General features: G+C 42.8%; 1 protein-coding gene across 1 annotated transcript in view; it reads left to right on the top strand.

The window, feature by feature from the left end:
* Window positions 1–250: 250 nt before the first annotated feature.
* The window catches only part of syne2b (spectrin repeat containing, nuclear envelope 2b), a 123356-nt gene continuing 106986 nt past the window's right edge, over window positions 251–16620 (top strand). The window contains exons 1-14 of the mRNA XM_072677330.1: window positions 251–348; window positions 8339–8400; window positions 9727–9822; window positions 10650–10727; window positions 10833–10925; window positions 11947–12143; window positions 12724–12923; window positions 13028–13125; window positions 13215–13304; window positions 14695–14808; window positions 14923–15060; window positions 15531–15695; window positions 15951–16063; window positions 16343–16511. Of these exons, the coding sequence (XP_072533431.1) occupies window positions 261–348; window positions 8339–8400; window positions 9727–9822; window positions 10650–10727; window positions 10833–10925; window positions 11947–12143; window positions 12724–12923; window positions 13028–13125; window positions 13215–13304; window positions 14695–14808; window positions 14923–15060; window positions 15531–15695; window positions 15951–16063; window positions 16343–16511 (1701 nt within the window). The 5' untranslated portion in view covers window positions 251–260. The remainder of the gene's footprint in view (window positions 349–8338; window positions 8401–9726; window positions 9823–10649; window positions 10728–10832; window positions 10926–11946; window positions 12144–12723; window positions 12924–13027; window positions 13126–13214; window positions 13305–14694; window positions 14809–14922; window positions 15061–15530; window positions 15696–15950; window positions 16064–16342; window positions 16512–16620) is intronic.

Genomic DNA, 16620 nt, shown 5'->3' with positions numbered 1-16620 from the left:
TGTAAAAGAACTAGCAGTTAGCATTCTCCTCAGAGTGTGTTCAGGCTGTCCCATAGTGTTGAATTAGCCGCAGTATGAATTAGTACAACCTCAAACCAGTAGTGGGCTGGTCGGTCCATGCTGAGACCATTCCTGTAAGATTTCATTTATTAACCTTCACCTGATGAATATCACTCTTGACCTTCCCCTCTCTTTCTCCTCCATAGATTAACATCATGTTTTAGTGGAGAGCTCGTCTGCTTTGTCGCTGAGGGGTCATCATGGCATCAGAGAGGATGGCCGCCGACCAGCTGGTGGAGGGTGGATCTCTCCCACTGGATATCGACAATGTCCACATCCTTCTTCAAGGTCAGTCCAGACAGCTGATCACTTGCTCATTATTCACTCTCTGGATCCAGTTGTTGTCATCCTACCTCTGCCGTAATCCCCTCCTACATACTTACATACATAAACAGAGTCTTACTCCCAAAGTTAGCTATATGGGGAAATATAGGTAAGCAGACTGTTTGCGTTTCCGTAGTTACACTACATCTGTTTCCATGTTTAATATATTCTCATTTATAGTTATAGCTATGGTCCATTTTCACGGTTACGCTGTTTCCATTTCTATAGTTATGGTACACCTATTGCCATGGTAATGCTGCACTCATGTCCATGGTTACGCTAAACCCATGTCTATAGTTATGTCTATAGTTATGTGTATGATGTGCCCATCTCCGTGGTTATGCTGCACCCATCTCCATGGTTACGCAATTTCCATTTCTAAAGCTATGGCATACCCATTGCCATGGTTATGCTGCACACATTTCCATGGTTACTCTACACTCACTTACACTACACTTACTATTTCCAGTAACAGCATGGTTTCCTATGTTTTCATTCATTCACTCGTTAATTTAAGCGCCCCATGATTGTGTTTGGTGTTTAGTCTTGTGTTCACACCCATCATGGTTGCAGACAGATCTTCTGTGCTGGTCTCTATAGTCCCAGGTTTAGTCTCTCACCAGAAGACATTCATCTCTTAATTAATCTGCTGAAACTGAAAGGTCTGGCCTAATCCAGAAGACCAACAGATCAGCTTGACTGTTAACTCAGTGGAAACGGGAATCGTGGTAATCGCTGGAGTGATGAGGCATATGTCAGGAATGTGCATTCATTAAACAGGCTGTAAAAGCTCTTGTGCGGTTGGGTTTAATGCAGTGAAGCTGAAGGGCATCATGAAAGGTCTTGTTGCACCTTGTCTAAATGAATTTACCAGCCAACACTGTAACGGGTGCCCGTCCTCTTCAGTTCACCTGTTGTTATATAAGCCTTTTCTCGTTGCTTGACTTTCTTTTGTAATGGAGTAAATGTGGTGAAAAAGGGGTTCTTTAGTAAGGCATTCGTGAAGGTTCTATATCTATATATATATATACCACTACTCAAAGAACCAGTTGAATGCGTAAATATTCATCTTCTAGGTTGAGTGGTTCTTCATATACATGTAAATATACAGTAAAACCTCTTGTAGATGATAAAGCACCGAAAAGGGTTCCACTATTATAATAAGTCAAGGGACCCTGTTTCAGTCCTATATAAAACCCTTCTTGCTTAGGATCTGTACTCACAGGGATGTGTAGTAGTGGTGAAGTGAGGTTTCTCTGTGGCTGGCATTGCAACAACCAAGCTGACTGGAAAGTTGGGTCCTGCGACCTAGAACTACTGATTTGTGTCTGGAGTCACTGGCCCATACAAAACAGTAATTCAAGCATCGGTTGCCTGGAAGTTTGGAGGAAAAAGGCTGTGTGAAAGTACAAAAGATGTGTCCAGATATTTTTTGACATATTGCATGTCTTCATGGTGGGCATTTGGGCGCTCCATTGACCAGTAGTTTCTACAGGTTTATTGGTTTGCTTTAAAGCACAGAACTGGGCTTGGTGTGCAGGTAAAAGCTTGCTCTAAACAGTATGAATAGCCAATAGGGTGGGGCGTGTCTGGATGCCATCTCTAATCATCTGCGTTCTTCCTGGCTGGAGGAGAAAAGGACTGTTTACAAGCTGTCATGTTTAATAACCCGTCAAACAGGACATTATTCCACGCTCCTGGTCATGTTCTGCCATTAGGTACATATTCAATGATGGTTTTTAGGGGGGTACCTATCATAATTTACCCACAATGCAATGGTTTCAAATTGGATGTAAATTGGATTTGTGGATCTGCAATGGACCCATTTCTAGAAAAAATCTTTTGACCAGGTCAGCAGAGCAAGGGCCTTGCTGATGAGAGAGGTCAACAGGCTCACCTGTTCACACTGGTCAGTTGAATACTGAAGACATGTTGCCTGGTCTGATGAGTCTGTATTCTGGCACCCGGTGGTTTAGGCTGGTAATACCATTCAGTCATCACTTGAATATTAGTCTATTGTCTATAGTCGCTGACCATCTTCTAAAGGCTACCTCCAGCATGACTTACAATGTTTTAAAGTGCAAATAATCTCAGAATGGCGTCATAACAGAAGAAGGAGTTCAGAGTTTCTCAGTAGTTCTTCACAGTTGCCAGAAGTTCCAGATGGGATGTGGTAGAATGGGACATTCAGAACATGAAGGTGCCTCTGGAAAACCTTCCTGCTGGAATAGTGTGACGCAATAATGTCATCATGAAGCTAAAGAGTTCATATACCTACACCATGTCTGATGGGTTTCATAAACATGAGTTCAGTGTTCCTCAGGGGCTTTACGAGTCCAATAGAACAACTCCAGTGCAAACATCTGGAGAACTGTGTGATCCAATCATATCAACTTGGACTAAAATCATAAAAGAATGTTTGTAGGATCTTGTGGAATCCATTCCATTAAGAATTTAAGGTATAATGAGAGCAAAGCCTGGAGGCCCTGCCTGGTATTAATACACTGATAACCAGGTTCTTAAGTAACAATGTGTTCTTCAGCTCTGCACACTTACCCCCACTAAATCCAGTGAGCCGCTCGTTTATTGGATATTCTGCACAAAACCCTGAGGGCTGTGTAGATCTGCAGGATTAATCTGACACCTGTGTGGACTTGTGCTACTATGTGTGTGTTACCTTGCACAGGTAAAAGGTGAGGTCTTTCCTACGCACTTGCTTAAAACTTGCATTACCTGCTCTTGCATCCTGATTAGCAGCTCTGAAAGCGCACTGGCACCGACATTAGCCTTGGATATCGTTCCTCAGCTGCAGATGCACTTTTAATTTCTCGATTCGGATTCACATGAACATTCCTGAAGGTGTTGTTGCACCGAAGCTGAGTGCATCTACAGGATGAGGCAGGGTGCTGCAGTATTGTTGGACACTGAGGAGTGAGTTGAGCTATGAGAGAACAATGGGTGAGTGCAGATTTCATTAGAATGGCAATGCAATGCTTTTACATACCTTGAGCTTGTTCACTTTGATATTTAATTTTATCTCTTTCTACGGCCACTTATAAAGTTGTGTGACTTTAGGTATCAAAAATTGTCATAATTAATTTTTGCAACCTCAAACCTGCACCTCTTATGATCAAACAAACTGTTCTTGTTACTGTACTTTTAAGACTGATACACATAAGTGAGCTCTGTTCTTATTGGCTGCCTTATTTTGTGCCTCAAGCAAAAGTTTTTAGAGCTGAACCACTCTTTATAGCGACATTAGAAATGGGCGGGGCTAAACTGCTCTAGGCTGAAAAAAGGTGTCTCCCAATTCGGGGGCTGCATCCTTTGAAGGACACGGTTGACGAAGGTATGGGCCAAACCGAAATGAGACAGTCTACTCTACGGCGTGGCAGCACTGCTGTTCCTGCCTTTACTGCTGTGTCACAAAGCAAAACAAAGCTTAATTTTGTCGTTGATCTTCGGCTTGGACGTCCTTGATTGTACTGTAATATGCATTTATATGCACTAAATAATAATAAACATGAAACAGATGCCAGCAAATGTGTGCTTATTGACATCCACACCGGCATTCAATCAATCTCAGTGTATGTTGGCTGGTGAAGCATCGAAGTGTCGGATCCTTTGTAACCATGGAAATGAAGGATGCACTTCTCCGGTCGCATACGAAGAAACCTTTGAAATGAGACAGTCAAGACGCACTACTGTGACAGCCTTTAAATACAGCCTCTGAAGGATGCAGCCCTGAATTAGGACACACTAAAAGTCTGATTTTAGCATCTAATTTTTACTTATTTACAAACCCAATCGTCCGTCATTCTGGCCCTTTAATAATAAAAGCCAAAGGTCACACCTCGTGTCCCCTTGTTGTGATGTCAGCACCCAAACCTTTCAGACTGTAAAAGAAGTCCCTGATCATTGGTCAGTGTAAACACTCACTGGACAAATATCTCCCTAAAGAGAGCAGAAAGAAGCAGGGCTGCATGCTGGGAGCTGACCGGCAGGCTAGAGGACCCCCAAGGCCGAGGCACTCAACAAAAGGTAAGGTGCAGATGTTCAATGCTGATGTGGAACAGCTCTCACTGTATCAGAGGACAAGTCCTGGATTAGAGGTAAAGGGAAACATCAGGTGGAGTTAAGCTCGGGTTGCGGCAGCAGGTATCTTAATTCACACTTCTGAATCAGATGCTGTAAATCTGGAGTTACAGCGGCTCTGTATTACAGTGTACTGCTGTACTGAAGCACGGTATGGTATTTGCACTTTGACTCGTCTTGGACTCGATAGTATTTGGACTTGTACTTTCTTGGTAGTATTTATACTCCGACTCATCTTGGACTTGATAGTGTTTGGAATCTGACTCTTTTTAGATTCAGTAGTATTTATACTCTGACTCATCTTAAATTCGTTAGTATTTGAATTTTGACTTGTCTTGGACTCAGTAGTAGGTGTACTAGTAATTTCTTGGATTCAGTAGTATTTTTACTTAGACTCATCTTGAATTCAGTAGTATTTGTACTCAGACTTGTCTTGAATTCAGTAGTATTTGTACTCAGACTTGTCTTGGACTCAGTAGTATTTGTACTTTCTTGGATTCAGTAGTATTTGTTCTTTCTTGGATTCAGTAGTATTTGTATTTTGACTTGTCTTGGACTCAGTAATATTCAGACTCATACTTGTCTTGGACTTAATGGCATTTGTACTCAGACTCATCTTGAACTCGGTAGTATTTGTATTTTGACTCGTCTTGGACTCAGTAGTAGGTGAAATCAGACTCCTATTGAGCTCAGTAGTATTTGTACTTTCTTGGATTTAGTAGTATTTGTATTTTGACTTGTCTTGGACTCAGTAGTATTTGTATTTTCTTGGACTCAGTAGTATTTATTTTCTTGGATTCAGTAGTATTTGTATTTTGACTTGTCTTGGACTTGGTAGTATTCAGACTCATACTTGTCTTGGACTTGATGGCATTTGTACTCAGACTCATCTTGAACTCGGTAGTTTTTGAATTTTGACTCGTCTTGGACTCAGTAGTATTCAGACTCATACATGTCCTGAACTCAATAGTATTTGTACTCAGACTCATCTTGAACTCAGTAGTATTTGTATTTTGACTTGTCTTGGACTTAATAGCATTTGTACTCAGACTTGTCTTGGACTGAGTAGTAGGTATACTCTTACTTGTCTTGGGCTCGATAGTATTTGTACTTGTAGTTTTTTGGATTCAATAGCATTTCTACTCAGACTCATCTTGAACTCAGTAGTATTTGTACTCAGACTTGTCTTGGACAGTAGTATTTGTACTTTCTTGGATCCAGTAGTATTTGTATTTTGACTTTGTCTTGGACTCATGATCAACAGAGTATTTGTACTCAGTTTTTTGGATTCAATAGTATTTGTACTTAGATTCATTGTGAACTCAGTAGTATTTGTACTTTCTTGGACTCCGTAGTAGTTGTACTCTTACTTGTCTTGGACTCGATAGAATTTGTACTTGTACTTTTGTGGATTTAGTAGTATTTATACTCTGACTTGTATTTGTACTCATACTTTTTTGGACTCAAGTGTTTGACCTCAGACTTGTCTTGGATATTGAGTGCAAGACAAGTCTAAAGACAAATACTTGAGTCCAGACAGTACAAGTACAAATACAATCCAGTCCAAAACAAGTATTTGTTTTATTTCTCCTAGATGAATTACAGGGGTTCTTTTCAGAGTGATTTAATGTCTATTTAAATACTCAGTTTATCCCAATGTTTAATTACAGTTAACAGTGGTAGTATAATCCAGAAGTCCTCACAGTTGCAGATTAATAGAGGTGTTAGCTTTGTGTGTTCTCTCCGCTCTGTCCATCTCCTGCTGAATGAGTCATTTGGACATGGGCCTGCTTGGCTCACATGAGATAGCAGCTCTTGAGCCAAAGCTTTTAAAAGCTTGCCTGCAGATCAGTGCTCCTGTTCATTGGGTAGGTCAACAGAGTCTTAAATGGTGCAGAGGATATCCTTTGACACCTCCTTGACAGAAAGGTCCGGTGCCAAGCAAGTGAACCTTCTCTTTTGTTGGTGCAGAGCGTTAAGCAAGCTAATAGCATGCTAATGTGTGTGATCCTGAGTAGGGAGTTGCCCCGTTGGGTTTTATTAGAACCAAAGCTGGAAATAAATCTGGGAACTGAATTATCCCAGCTTGTCAGCTAGTGACCTAGACCAAAGCTCGACTTCAAGCCCATTGATTAAAACCGTGCAGACATCTGGCGTGGTATCTTTTGACCTTTTTCTTTTTGTTGGCGCCAGGTTTGAAGGACCGCAATCCTGAGGCTTCTTCCACTGCCAGATTGTGGCAAAGCAGGGGTGGTACAAGAGGGTCTGCTGCTAATCTTCTCGCACTATCACGTCATGGCTCAGCTTGCCCTGAGTGGCAGCTCCTTGACTTCCCCTGATAACGTCCTCGGAGTCTTATTCATAGTCAGGGTGGTCATGTATAGCAGCAGGAGGGGGCTTTTAGAGGCCTCTCGGTTTGGCAGGAACAGGGAGGTGGCAGAGCACCATTAAAGGTGGGCTTGGTTCTTACTTCGAGGAGAGTGCAGGGCAACCAGAGGGTTTTGTTAGAAGAAGACTTAGAAAGGCTTGTCTTTGAGGAGCAGGTTGGACTACAATGGTGCTGTCTGAAGAAGATTAGGGTCTCTGCAGGCTCTGCTTTCTGTGCATTGCTGGAAGCTGGAAAAGGAAGGTGGATCATGGCTCAGCAGGTAGAAGAAGGAAGCTTTGGAAGTTTTGGAAGAACTGACAGAACGATGGAGATGCTCCACACGGTGGAGGACCTGAATGATTTTGCAGAACTGTTTGATGGTAAAGTGGAATAAGGTTCTAATGTTCTATGTGTTTAAGGGAATGAGGGAGTGAATGCACTTGGTCACCAACAATCAACTCAGTGTTCTTCTCACAAACCTCTTAAATCTGAAAGAGACTAGCTCATGAGGGTTATGAGGCTACCTGACATAGCACTTATTTACTAAGGCTTAATTTTATGTAGAATTACACCAGAATTGACCAATGAAGCCTTTTTAACAATGGCACTCATTGGAATAAGGCTTTATTAATGTTTATGCAGGTTTGTGCCATTTGTAATGGAAGGCTTTTCAGGTGTTACGCAGCCTTTTGACACTCTGGCATTCTGGTACCTACAGAAATAGACAGAAAGGTCATATATTTTCATTTTAATAAGTAACCAATAACCAAAAAGTATTGTTGTAAGTAGAATTTTATCTTGAATTATGTGTGAATGATCAGGTTTATTCAGTTTCTCGTTTACATTTATGATATTTAGCTGACGCTTTTATCCAGAGCGACTTACGTGGTTACAGAGGTGGGCCAATGTAGTGTTAAGAGTCTTGCCCAAGGAATCGAACCCTGATCTCCCACATGGTGTTGTAAGTCAGTGGCAGGTAGTGGTGTTATCTATTGCGCCACCCCCACCACAATCTCTCCAATTGTTGTAAATTTCCAATTCCCGTACACTATACCGGACTCCCCTGTCTCACAGTGCCACCAGCACCAGGAGGAGGAATGACTAGCATCTGCTTTTAGGTCTGCTACATCTACAGAACTGCTAACTCTGTTATGTCAGCTAAAAGACACCTGCACTGGATAGCATTGTGCTAAGTGAAGGGTTGCGAATGGCTGTGGCACGGATAGCTGTGGCAGCACCGGACATCTCCTGATCTTCTGATGACTGAGTCAATGCTGAGACAGCTATAAGCAGTCAATGAAGTGCTGAGATTTTCTGACCAGTAGTGACCATCCTGATGCAGATATTATGGTCATTGTTCATGACCTCTCAAAGACAGTACATATCCACATTCCTTGCTCCAGTAGAACCCATTTTGACCGGTCCACCTCAAACGGCTGTGTATTCAAGTCCACCTCACCCTCATGTCTTTTCCTCTTTTCCTTCCAACAGTGGAGCAAGAGCAGATTCAGAAGAGGACCTTCACCAACTGGGTGAATACCCAGCTGTCCAAGGTGAGGTCAGAGGGTCAGGGGCCTAATGTGCTTCAAGCTACACTTCACTACAGTATATATGAGCATGGTTTCGCCTTCAGGACGGTCCAGACTAGGCTGATGGTCATTATGACCTGTCCTGGTAAAAACTGACCGGTCCTATGAGAGGTCTGTTTCACTGTTGAGTAGTTCCCTCAACAGTGCAACACTTACTCTCTAAGTAAAGGGCATTCCTGCACTGTGGTCATTGGGGGACGGGGGGAGGGGAGGGAGTAAATATAACCTACTGAAAGACAGTTAGGGCCAGAGATAGACAGCAACAGGAGTTAGGCAAACACACACACACACACACACACACACACAGAGAGAGAGAGAAAGGCATTTTCCATTGACCTATGGAGAGAAATACTGCAATACTTCCACCACTGTTCAAAAGTCTAGAATTATTGTTTTCAGTAATATAACATATATATATATACATATATATATATATATATATATATATATATATATATATATATATATATATAAAATATAAAAAGAATTAATATAATATATATCATATATTACTGAAATAACAAATATGTCCAGTTTGGTTCAGTTCAGCTTCAGTGGAGTTCAGTAACAGCGTAGTGGACAACAACTTTACTGGTCTCAGTTATTAATGTGACTGAATTTTGAGATGAATGAATTATGAACAGAACTATTGATAATTAATTAATATTCAGAAATAAAATGACCAAAACACCAGAATGAAATTGCAATACAATTAATATTCAGACTAAAATTATAAAACAATTAAAACCAGAATAAATTTGTAATAAAATGTTTATCCAGACTGTATTTGTAATAAAATTGAAACAGAGAATGAAATTGTAACAGAAATTAATAATCAGAATTTAATTTAATTCAGCTAATATCAACAGTGAAATTGTAATAAATTAATGTCCTGACTGAAATTGTAATACGACTAATATACAGACTGAACTTATAATAATTTGTATTAACATTTATATCTACAATGAAATTGTAATTTTAATCCAGGCTGAAATTGTAATACAATTAATATCCAAACTTAAATTGTAATCATAGTTGTAATAAAATGTATATGCACAGAAAATGTTATATAATGAATATCCACAATGACATAAATGTATATCCAGACTGAAACTGTAATAATGTTTATATACAGAATTAAATTGTAATAAAATAAATACCCAGAATATGTTTTAGTACAATTTACATCCAGCCTGTAATACATTTACAGAAAGCTGTTGCTTCAAAGCGTAAGGTTTTAAGGTAGTTTGATGCTATTGACTTTAACAGTATTTGGGCCTTCTGTTGCAGCGGAGTCCTCCAGTGACTGTGCTGGACCTGTTCAACGATTTCAGAGATGGAAGCAAACTGCTGGACCTGCTGGAGGTCATGTGTGGGCAGAGGATGGTGAGTCAAGACCGTAGCTTCACGTTCAGACATGGCTTGACCTTTCAGATCAGTAGAGAGAAAGAACAGTGAGATAAGCTGTGAAGAGGTCCGGTCTGGTAGGAGATGGGCAGTGTGTTCTCATGAGTGGACAGTTCTTGTACTAATACAGGCTGTAACGGAGCCACACATGGAAACTGTTGAGTACAATGTGCCAGTGCTGTAAAGTATTATTTACTGTTTATACAGCATTTATTCAGCAGTTATACAGTGTTTATACAGTGTTTATAACGTTTTATTCAGCGTTTATCTAGCATTTATCCAGCATTTATCCAGTGTTTGTTCAGCAATTATACAGTGTTTATTCAGTGTTTCTTCAAGTTATTCAGTGTTCATACAGTGTTCATACAGTGTTCATACAGCGTTCATACAGTGTTCATACAGTGTTCATACAGTGTTTATTCAGTGTTTATTCAACAGTTATTCAGTGTTTATATAGTGTTCATACAGTGTTCATTCAGTGTTCATACAGTGTTTATTCAACAGTTATTCAGTGTTCATATAGTGTTTATTCAGTGTTTTTTCACAGTTTATACAGCGCTTATATAGCGTATAGCCAGTGTTTATTCATCATTTATACAGCATTTATACAGCGTTTATATAATGTTTAGCCAGCGTTTATACAGCGTTCATTAAGCATTTATACAGTGTTTATACAGTGTTTATTCAGCGTTTAGCCAGTGTGTTGCCTGTGTTCCAGTAAGCCATTGTCAAATCTTGTAAAATGTCTCGTCAGCTCTCTTCCTCTTGCCAGCTGTTCACTGTTCACTGTTTGACTCCTGTTTCAGAGTCGGGAGAAAGGGAAAGGAATGTTCCAGCACAGAGCGCACATAGAAAAAGCCCTGGCCTTCCTCAAGAAGAAGTCTGTAAGAGAACCCTCCAGGACCTCCTTTCTGAAGCGCTGTGTGTTTAATAGTCCAGTGTTTAGTGGTTAATATTTCACACTCGTCACTGTGTTTCTGCTTCTGCAGATCAAACTGGTCAACATTAACGTTCCTGACATCATGGATGGCAAACCCTCCATCATCCTGGGACTGATATGGACCATCATCATGCACTTCCATGTGAGTCCATTATTATCATTGTCATCATCTCTTTATAACATGATGAAGGACCCCACAGCCCTTTCCCCCACAGCCCTTATCCATTTCTTCCATTATCAGTAGGGTTAGGCAAGAATGGAGCTGGATCGGTATGGATAGGTATAGATTAGGATGTGTATGGATGGGTATAGGTGGCTATGGATAGGTATGGATGGAATTGGTGGGGATAGATATGGGGGTATTGATGGCTATGGATGTATATGGATGGTAATAGATGGCTGTGGATGAGGATATGTATGGATAGGATGGTTGGGGATAGGTATGGGGATGGTATAGATGGAAATAGACGTGTATGGATGGGGATAGATGGCTATGGATGGGGATAGGTATGAATGAGTATGGATTGGGATGGGTATGGGTGGAGATAGATATGGGAATGGAAATGGACGTGGATAGCTATGGATGGGTATTTGTTAGGGTTGATATGGGGATGGTAAAGATGGAAATGAATGTGTATGGATGGGTATAGATGGCTATGGATGAGGATAGATATGGAGATAGTAATGGTTGCGTATGAATGGAGATAGATGGCTATGGATAGGGGATAGCTATGGCTGGTATTGATTGGGATGGGGATAGGTATGGATTAGGATAGGGATGTTATGGATTGGGATGGGGATGGGTGGGGATAGATGGTAAAGATGGAAATGGTTGTGTATGAATGGGGATAGATGGCTATGGATAGGGAATAGCTATAGATGAGTATCGATTGGGATGGGTATGGGTGAGGATAGATATGGAGATGGTGTGGATTGGGATGGGGATAGGTATGGATTGGGATAGGGATAGATATAGGGATGGTAAAGATGGAAATGGATGTGTTTGGATGGGTATAGACGGCTATTGATGGAGACAGGTATGGGTGGAGGTGAATGTGTATGGATGGGTACGGATGCAAATAGATTTGATGGGTATAGATGGTTACTAATAGGTATAGGTGTGAACACAATGGTCTTTCCTTACTTTTTGACCCTCTGTTCAGATTGAGGAGCTGGCCAGCACATTGTCCTTCAGTTCTCGCCAATCATCTCTGGAGTCTCTGGCCAGCCTGGACACTTATTCGACCAGCAGCAGCACCCGCAGCAGCCCAGTGCCGCCTCGCGGCTCACCACTGCACGCACGCTTCCGCGTCTCGGCCAAGAAAGCCCTGCTGTTATGGGTTAGAGAGCAGTGCCACAAGTGAGTAGAGCAGAGCCACTCTGAACCCGCAGCTAAATTCTGCTCAACTAAACCCAATTACTACTTTTGCTTTTGTAGATTGTGGCTTTAATGCACTAATATTGGAGCAATGTGTCCATTAATAGATGTTTTATTCCATATTTCCAAATTTTGTAAAGGTCAGGGATCTGTTAGATGGTAATTGAACGGTCAGCTCTCGTAGTTGATGAGTTGGATGTGGGAGAAAGGGGCAGCTTGAAGACCTGAGCCACTCTGACAAGCGTCAGATTGTTATGGTCAGACAACTGTGTTGACAAAGCTAGCAGGTGAGCAGCAGTGAGTATTTACTGTTGATAGTGCGAGGATGGACGGACCACCAACCAACAACTGGATGCTGGGGCGCCCGAGGCTCATCAATGCATGGGGCGAAGAATGCTATCCCGTCTGGGCTGAACAGACAGAGGGGTACAGTGGCACAGCAATGTTTAAGTCGCATGGACGCCCTCAAAATTGGGTCTCGTGGTCTGACGAGGCTTTAGAATTCCTGATCCGATCCAGCATCTGCTTGAAGTGTTAGTGTTATTACCTCTCTCTGTTGCAGGGCTGGCTGCACGCTGAATGTGAAGGACTTCAAGGCTAGTTGGAGGAGTGGTGTGGTCTTCTTGGCCATCCTCTACGCTCTGAGGCCAGACCTGGTTGACCTGTCCAAAGCCAGAAGCAGAACCAACAGGCAGAACCTGGAGGAGGCCTTCCGCATCGCTGAGAGAGAACTACGCATCCCTCGACTGCTGGATCCAGCAGGTCAGAAGAACTGAAGAACATTGATTAGCTTGTAGCCGTGGAATGTGTAGACATAGTGTACTACTCTCTCTCTCTCTCTCTCTTTCTCTCTCTGTGTCTCTCAGATGTTGATGTAAGAGACCCAGATGAGAAGTCCATCATGACCTACGTGGCTCAGTTCCTGCAGTACTCCAAAGAAACCCCTGCTGATGAAGAGATGCAGGTATCTGCCATGTTTCCTGAACTTGCTGAAAAGCTTCACAGGCACAGTCTCATATCACTCATCTCTCTCTCTCTCTCTTTCTGCTGAAGGGTGAGTACGTTCCTCCTCCTGAGTGCCTCTCTCCTGTCAACCTACCCAGCAACTTCACCCCTGCTATTGCCACTTCTCCACTCCGACAGGTACCTTCAGTGCTTTCCTGATTCCCTCTCCTTCTCTCTCTCTCTCTATTCTCCTGCTTATATCTGTCTGTCCTCTCTCGTCCATCCTTCTTTTCCATTCAAGCCGAAAGTCCAGAGAAAGTCTTCCTGAGGTTCCTGAGGTTCGGATTAGCCTCAGAACATTCTCATAATAGAATCTGGCTTCAAGGGGTTGAACATGGTCAGCAGCAGTACTCTGAAAAAAACGTTACCCAGTCTGTTACACCACCTTCTCCAGCCTGGACAGTTGGCACAAGGCAGGTTGGGTCCGTGGATTCATGCTGTTGGCCCCAGATTCGGACCCATGTGGCCATCTGTGAGCCTTGGCAGAAATCCACATGCACCACACCAGGCTACGTTTCTCCAGTCTTCAACTGTCCAGTGTTTGGGAGCCTGTGTCCTGAGTCACTGCAGCCTCAGCTTTCTGGTCTTGGCTGACAGATTTGGAACCTGCTGTAGCCCGTCCTCCTCAGAGTTGGAGGTGGCGCTGTGTATTCGGAGATGCTTTTCTGCCGACCACAGCTGGACAGAGTGGATATCTGAGTTACTGTAGCCTTTCTGTCAGCTCCAACCAGTCTGACCATTCTCTGTTGACCTCCCTCACCCTATCGCTCACTGGATGTGATTCTTTCCCTCACCATTGACTGTTGTGCTGAAGGTCCCAGAAGATCAGAAGTTCTAGAAACACTCAAACCAGGCCTTGTGACACCGGCAATCATGCCAATCGTGCCAAGCTTGATTTATTACATATAGACATCAACAACCGTAACCACTGTTTGTTGGTTTGTTTATTTGTAGCTCCATTAGAAGAGGTGACCTCTATACAGTGGCATCGGTTTACAGGCAAGGTCTTGAGCAGCTTTGCTGAAAGAGAGCCAGAGGGTTTAAAGTTCTGACCGCTCCCGTCCAAGAGAACTCCACTCCCACTGTGCTCATATTACTGTGCCATGTTCTCTACAGACGCACAGATGCTGCCACCAATCAGCATTTTCACGCTGTGAAGTGTCGTCAGTGGTTCAATTCCAGTCCACTTTACTGTGCAGAGCCGAAGCAACCAAGACCTCAACCTCCAAATTTCCCTCATTGCTCCAGTCCACTGTCTGTAAATTCACACTCTAATGAAATACAAAGAGTCCAAAGTGTGTTAGCCATCACGTTCTAATGCTTTCAAAGAATCGTTTTTTGTATCATGGGCATTTATAAGAGCCCGGTCCTTCATAATGTTCGTGTCTCCTTAAAAAAAAGGGGGGTTGCCCTAAGAGTCAATATCACTGGCCAACTGATATATCAGTCAGGTTCTAATAGATAGACAGATTAATTGACTGGTTCTTTGACTCATTGACTGATTGATTGCCATGACCTTTTTCCGCAGACCTCGTCCAATCAGAAGGCTCAGGAAGTGACCCGCTGGCTGGAGCAGGCCTATCAGGAGCTGCTTGAGGGGTGGGACTCCACTGAGGGCGAAAGCTATGCAGAGAGATACCATGTAAGTCAATCAAATTAAAAGGACAAGCTTCAGCGCTGTCTCAGAGGTTGTAGTCGTATGATGATCTTGCATCGTCCGTCAGTGAGTTAATAAACTCTGGCCTCCTGCTTTAAGGTCTTCCAGACGTTTGTGGTATCCTTTAATGAACAGCGGCGGCCCGTGATGCCATTCCTTACGGCAATGAAGCGGACGCCTCGCCTGAGCGAGGAGCAGAGGGCTCTCCGGCATGCCTGGGATTCCCTCGCTGAAAAGGTTAGAAGTCATATCAGTATGTGAACTTCGTACCACATTGAAGAGCAGAGAGACTTTATATTGGCCCACCCCTGTAAATACAAGCAGTGTTAGGAGTCTTGCCCAGGGACTTTTACTGGTGTAGCGCAGCATAACCACCCAGACCATGAATCAAGCCCCAGTATCCCACATGGTGTGGAGCTCACTGTCAGGTACTGGTGTTATCCGTTGTGCAACATCCACCAACATATTTCTATAACAAAACACAGAAAAGCAAAAAAAAGTAGCTAGCATACAGTTAGCCCATAGCCACCTTAGCATTTCCTTTATGCATGATGAGTAACTACCCAGAAGTTCCAGCAGATCTTATGAATGAAGCTCATGGAGGTCTTCTACCATATCTCCTGTATTAGTAGCTGTAATAACCACAGCTGGATACTGGAGGTTTTACATGACTGGACATTGAAGGTGATTGTGTGTTTCGGCTGTAGCTGCGGGAGTATAAGACTGAGCTGGACCTGAGTCTGCCTGCTCCTCTGGACACCGTGGGCCGCTGGTTGCTGAGGGTGGAAGAGGCCTTAGCAGACGCAGAGGATGATCCTCAGGACCATGGCCGGGCTGCCCAGGAGGCGCGAGACAAACAAGAGCTCCTTAAGGTTGGTGCAACACAGACAAATCCATAATCCATGAGCTCCCCACTGAGGCAAGCGGTACAGAGCAATCAGCACGCCCCTGTGAAGCAGCTGACCTCTATAATGAACACCATCCATTACCTAATGTCTCATTAGCGTCATTCGAGCCAAGGGTGGTTATTCCCACTATTAGGTTGATGGTCATAATATTCTGATATTATATTTTTATACTGTAAATGTAAAATTGTATATATTTGTATACATTTCTGTGTTTGGTAGGTGTGTGTAGACGAGATGCCCCACCACATGAAGACGTTCCAGCTTTTCCAGAACATGGACGAATACGGGGAGATGTTGGTTCCCACAGACAAGCTGGAGGAGATGAAGCGAAGGTCAGTAATTGACTTTACAGTAACTTACTGTTCTTAATCCTCTCATAGTCGAGGCTACATCAGGTCATATTGTTTAAGGTGGACCTGACAGATACAGTGCTGTGCTTGGGGGTGTGGCTTTACCTGTAAACCTCTATATAACATTAGACTAATGACACTACATTTAAATTATGTGAATAACAGCATTGAGAGGTTATTGAAATGCTTATTTTTGTGCATGTATATATCATATATGAGTCTAAGTGTGTGTTTACGTGTGTGCGTGTGTGTGTGTGTCAGGTTCACTAGTGTTCGCGTGAGCGCCAAGTACCACGGCATTAAACTGGAGTACCAGGAGCACAGGCACACAGTCCTAGACCTGCTGGCCCAGCTCAACGTCAAGCTACGCGCCTGGAAAAGAGCCTACATTTCCCAGGAGGCCGTGCGGGTCCTTGTTCACGACTGGAATGTGAGTGAGGAACAGTGAACACATTACAGTGTGTGATTCATGTTGGCATAATTTTTACATACACTGTATGGACAAAAGTATTGGGACGCCTTCTCGTTCTTTTTTTCTT

This window comes from Salminus brasiliensis, chromosome 4 (genome assembly GCF_030463535.1).
Source record: "Salminus brasiliensis chromosome 4, fSalBra1.hap2, whole genome shotgun sequence".
Classification (NCBI taxonomy): Eukaryota; Metazoa; Chordata; class Actinopteri; order Characiformes; family Bryconidae; genus Salminus; species Salminus brasiliensis.
Note: the sequence above shows the minus strand (reverse complement) of the source record. Positions and strands in the feature narration are given on the sequence as shown.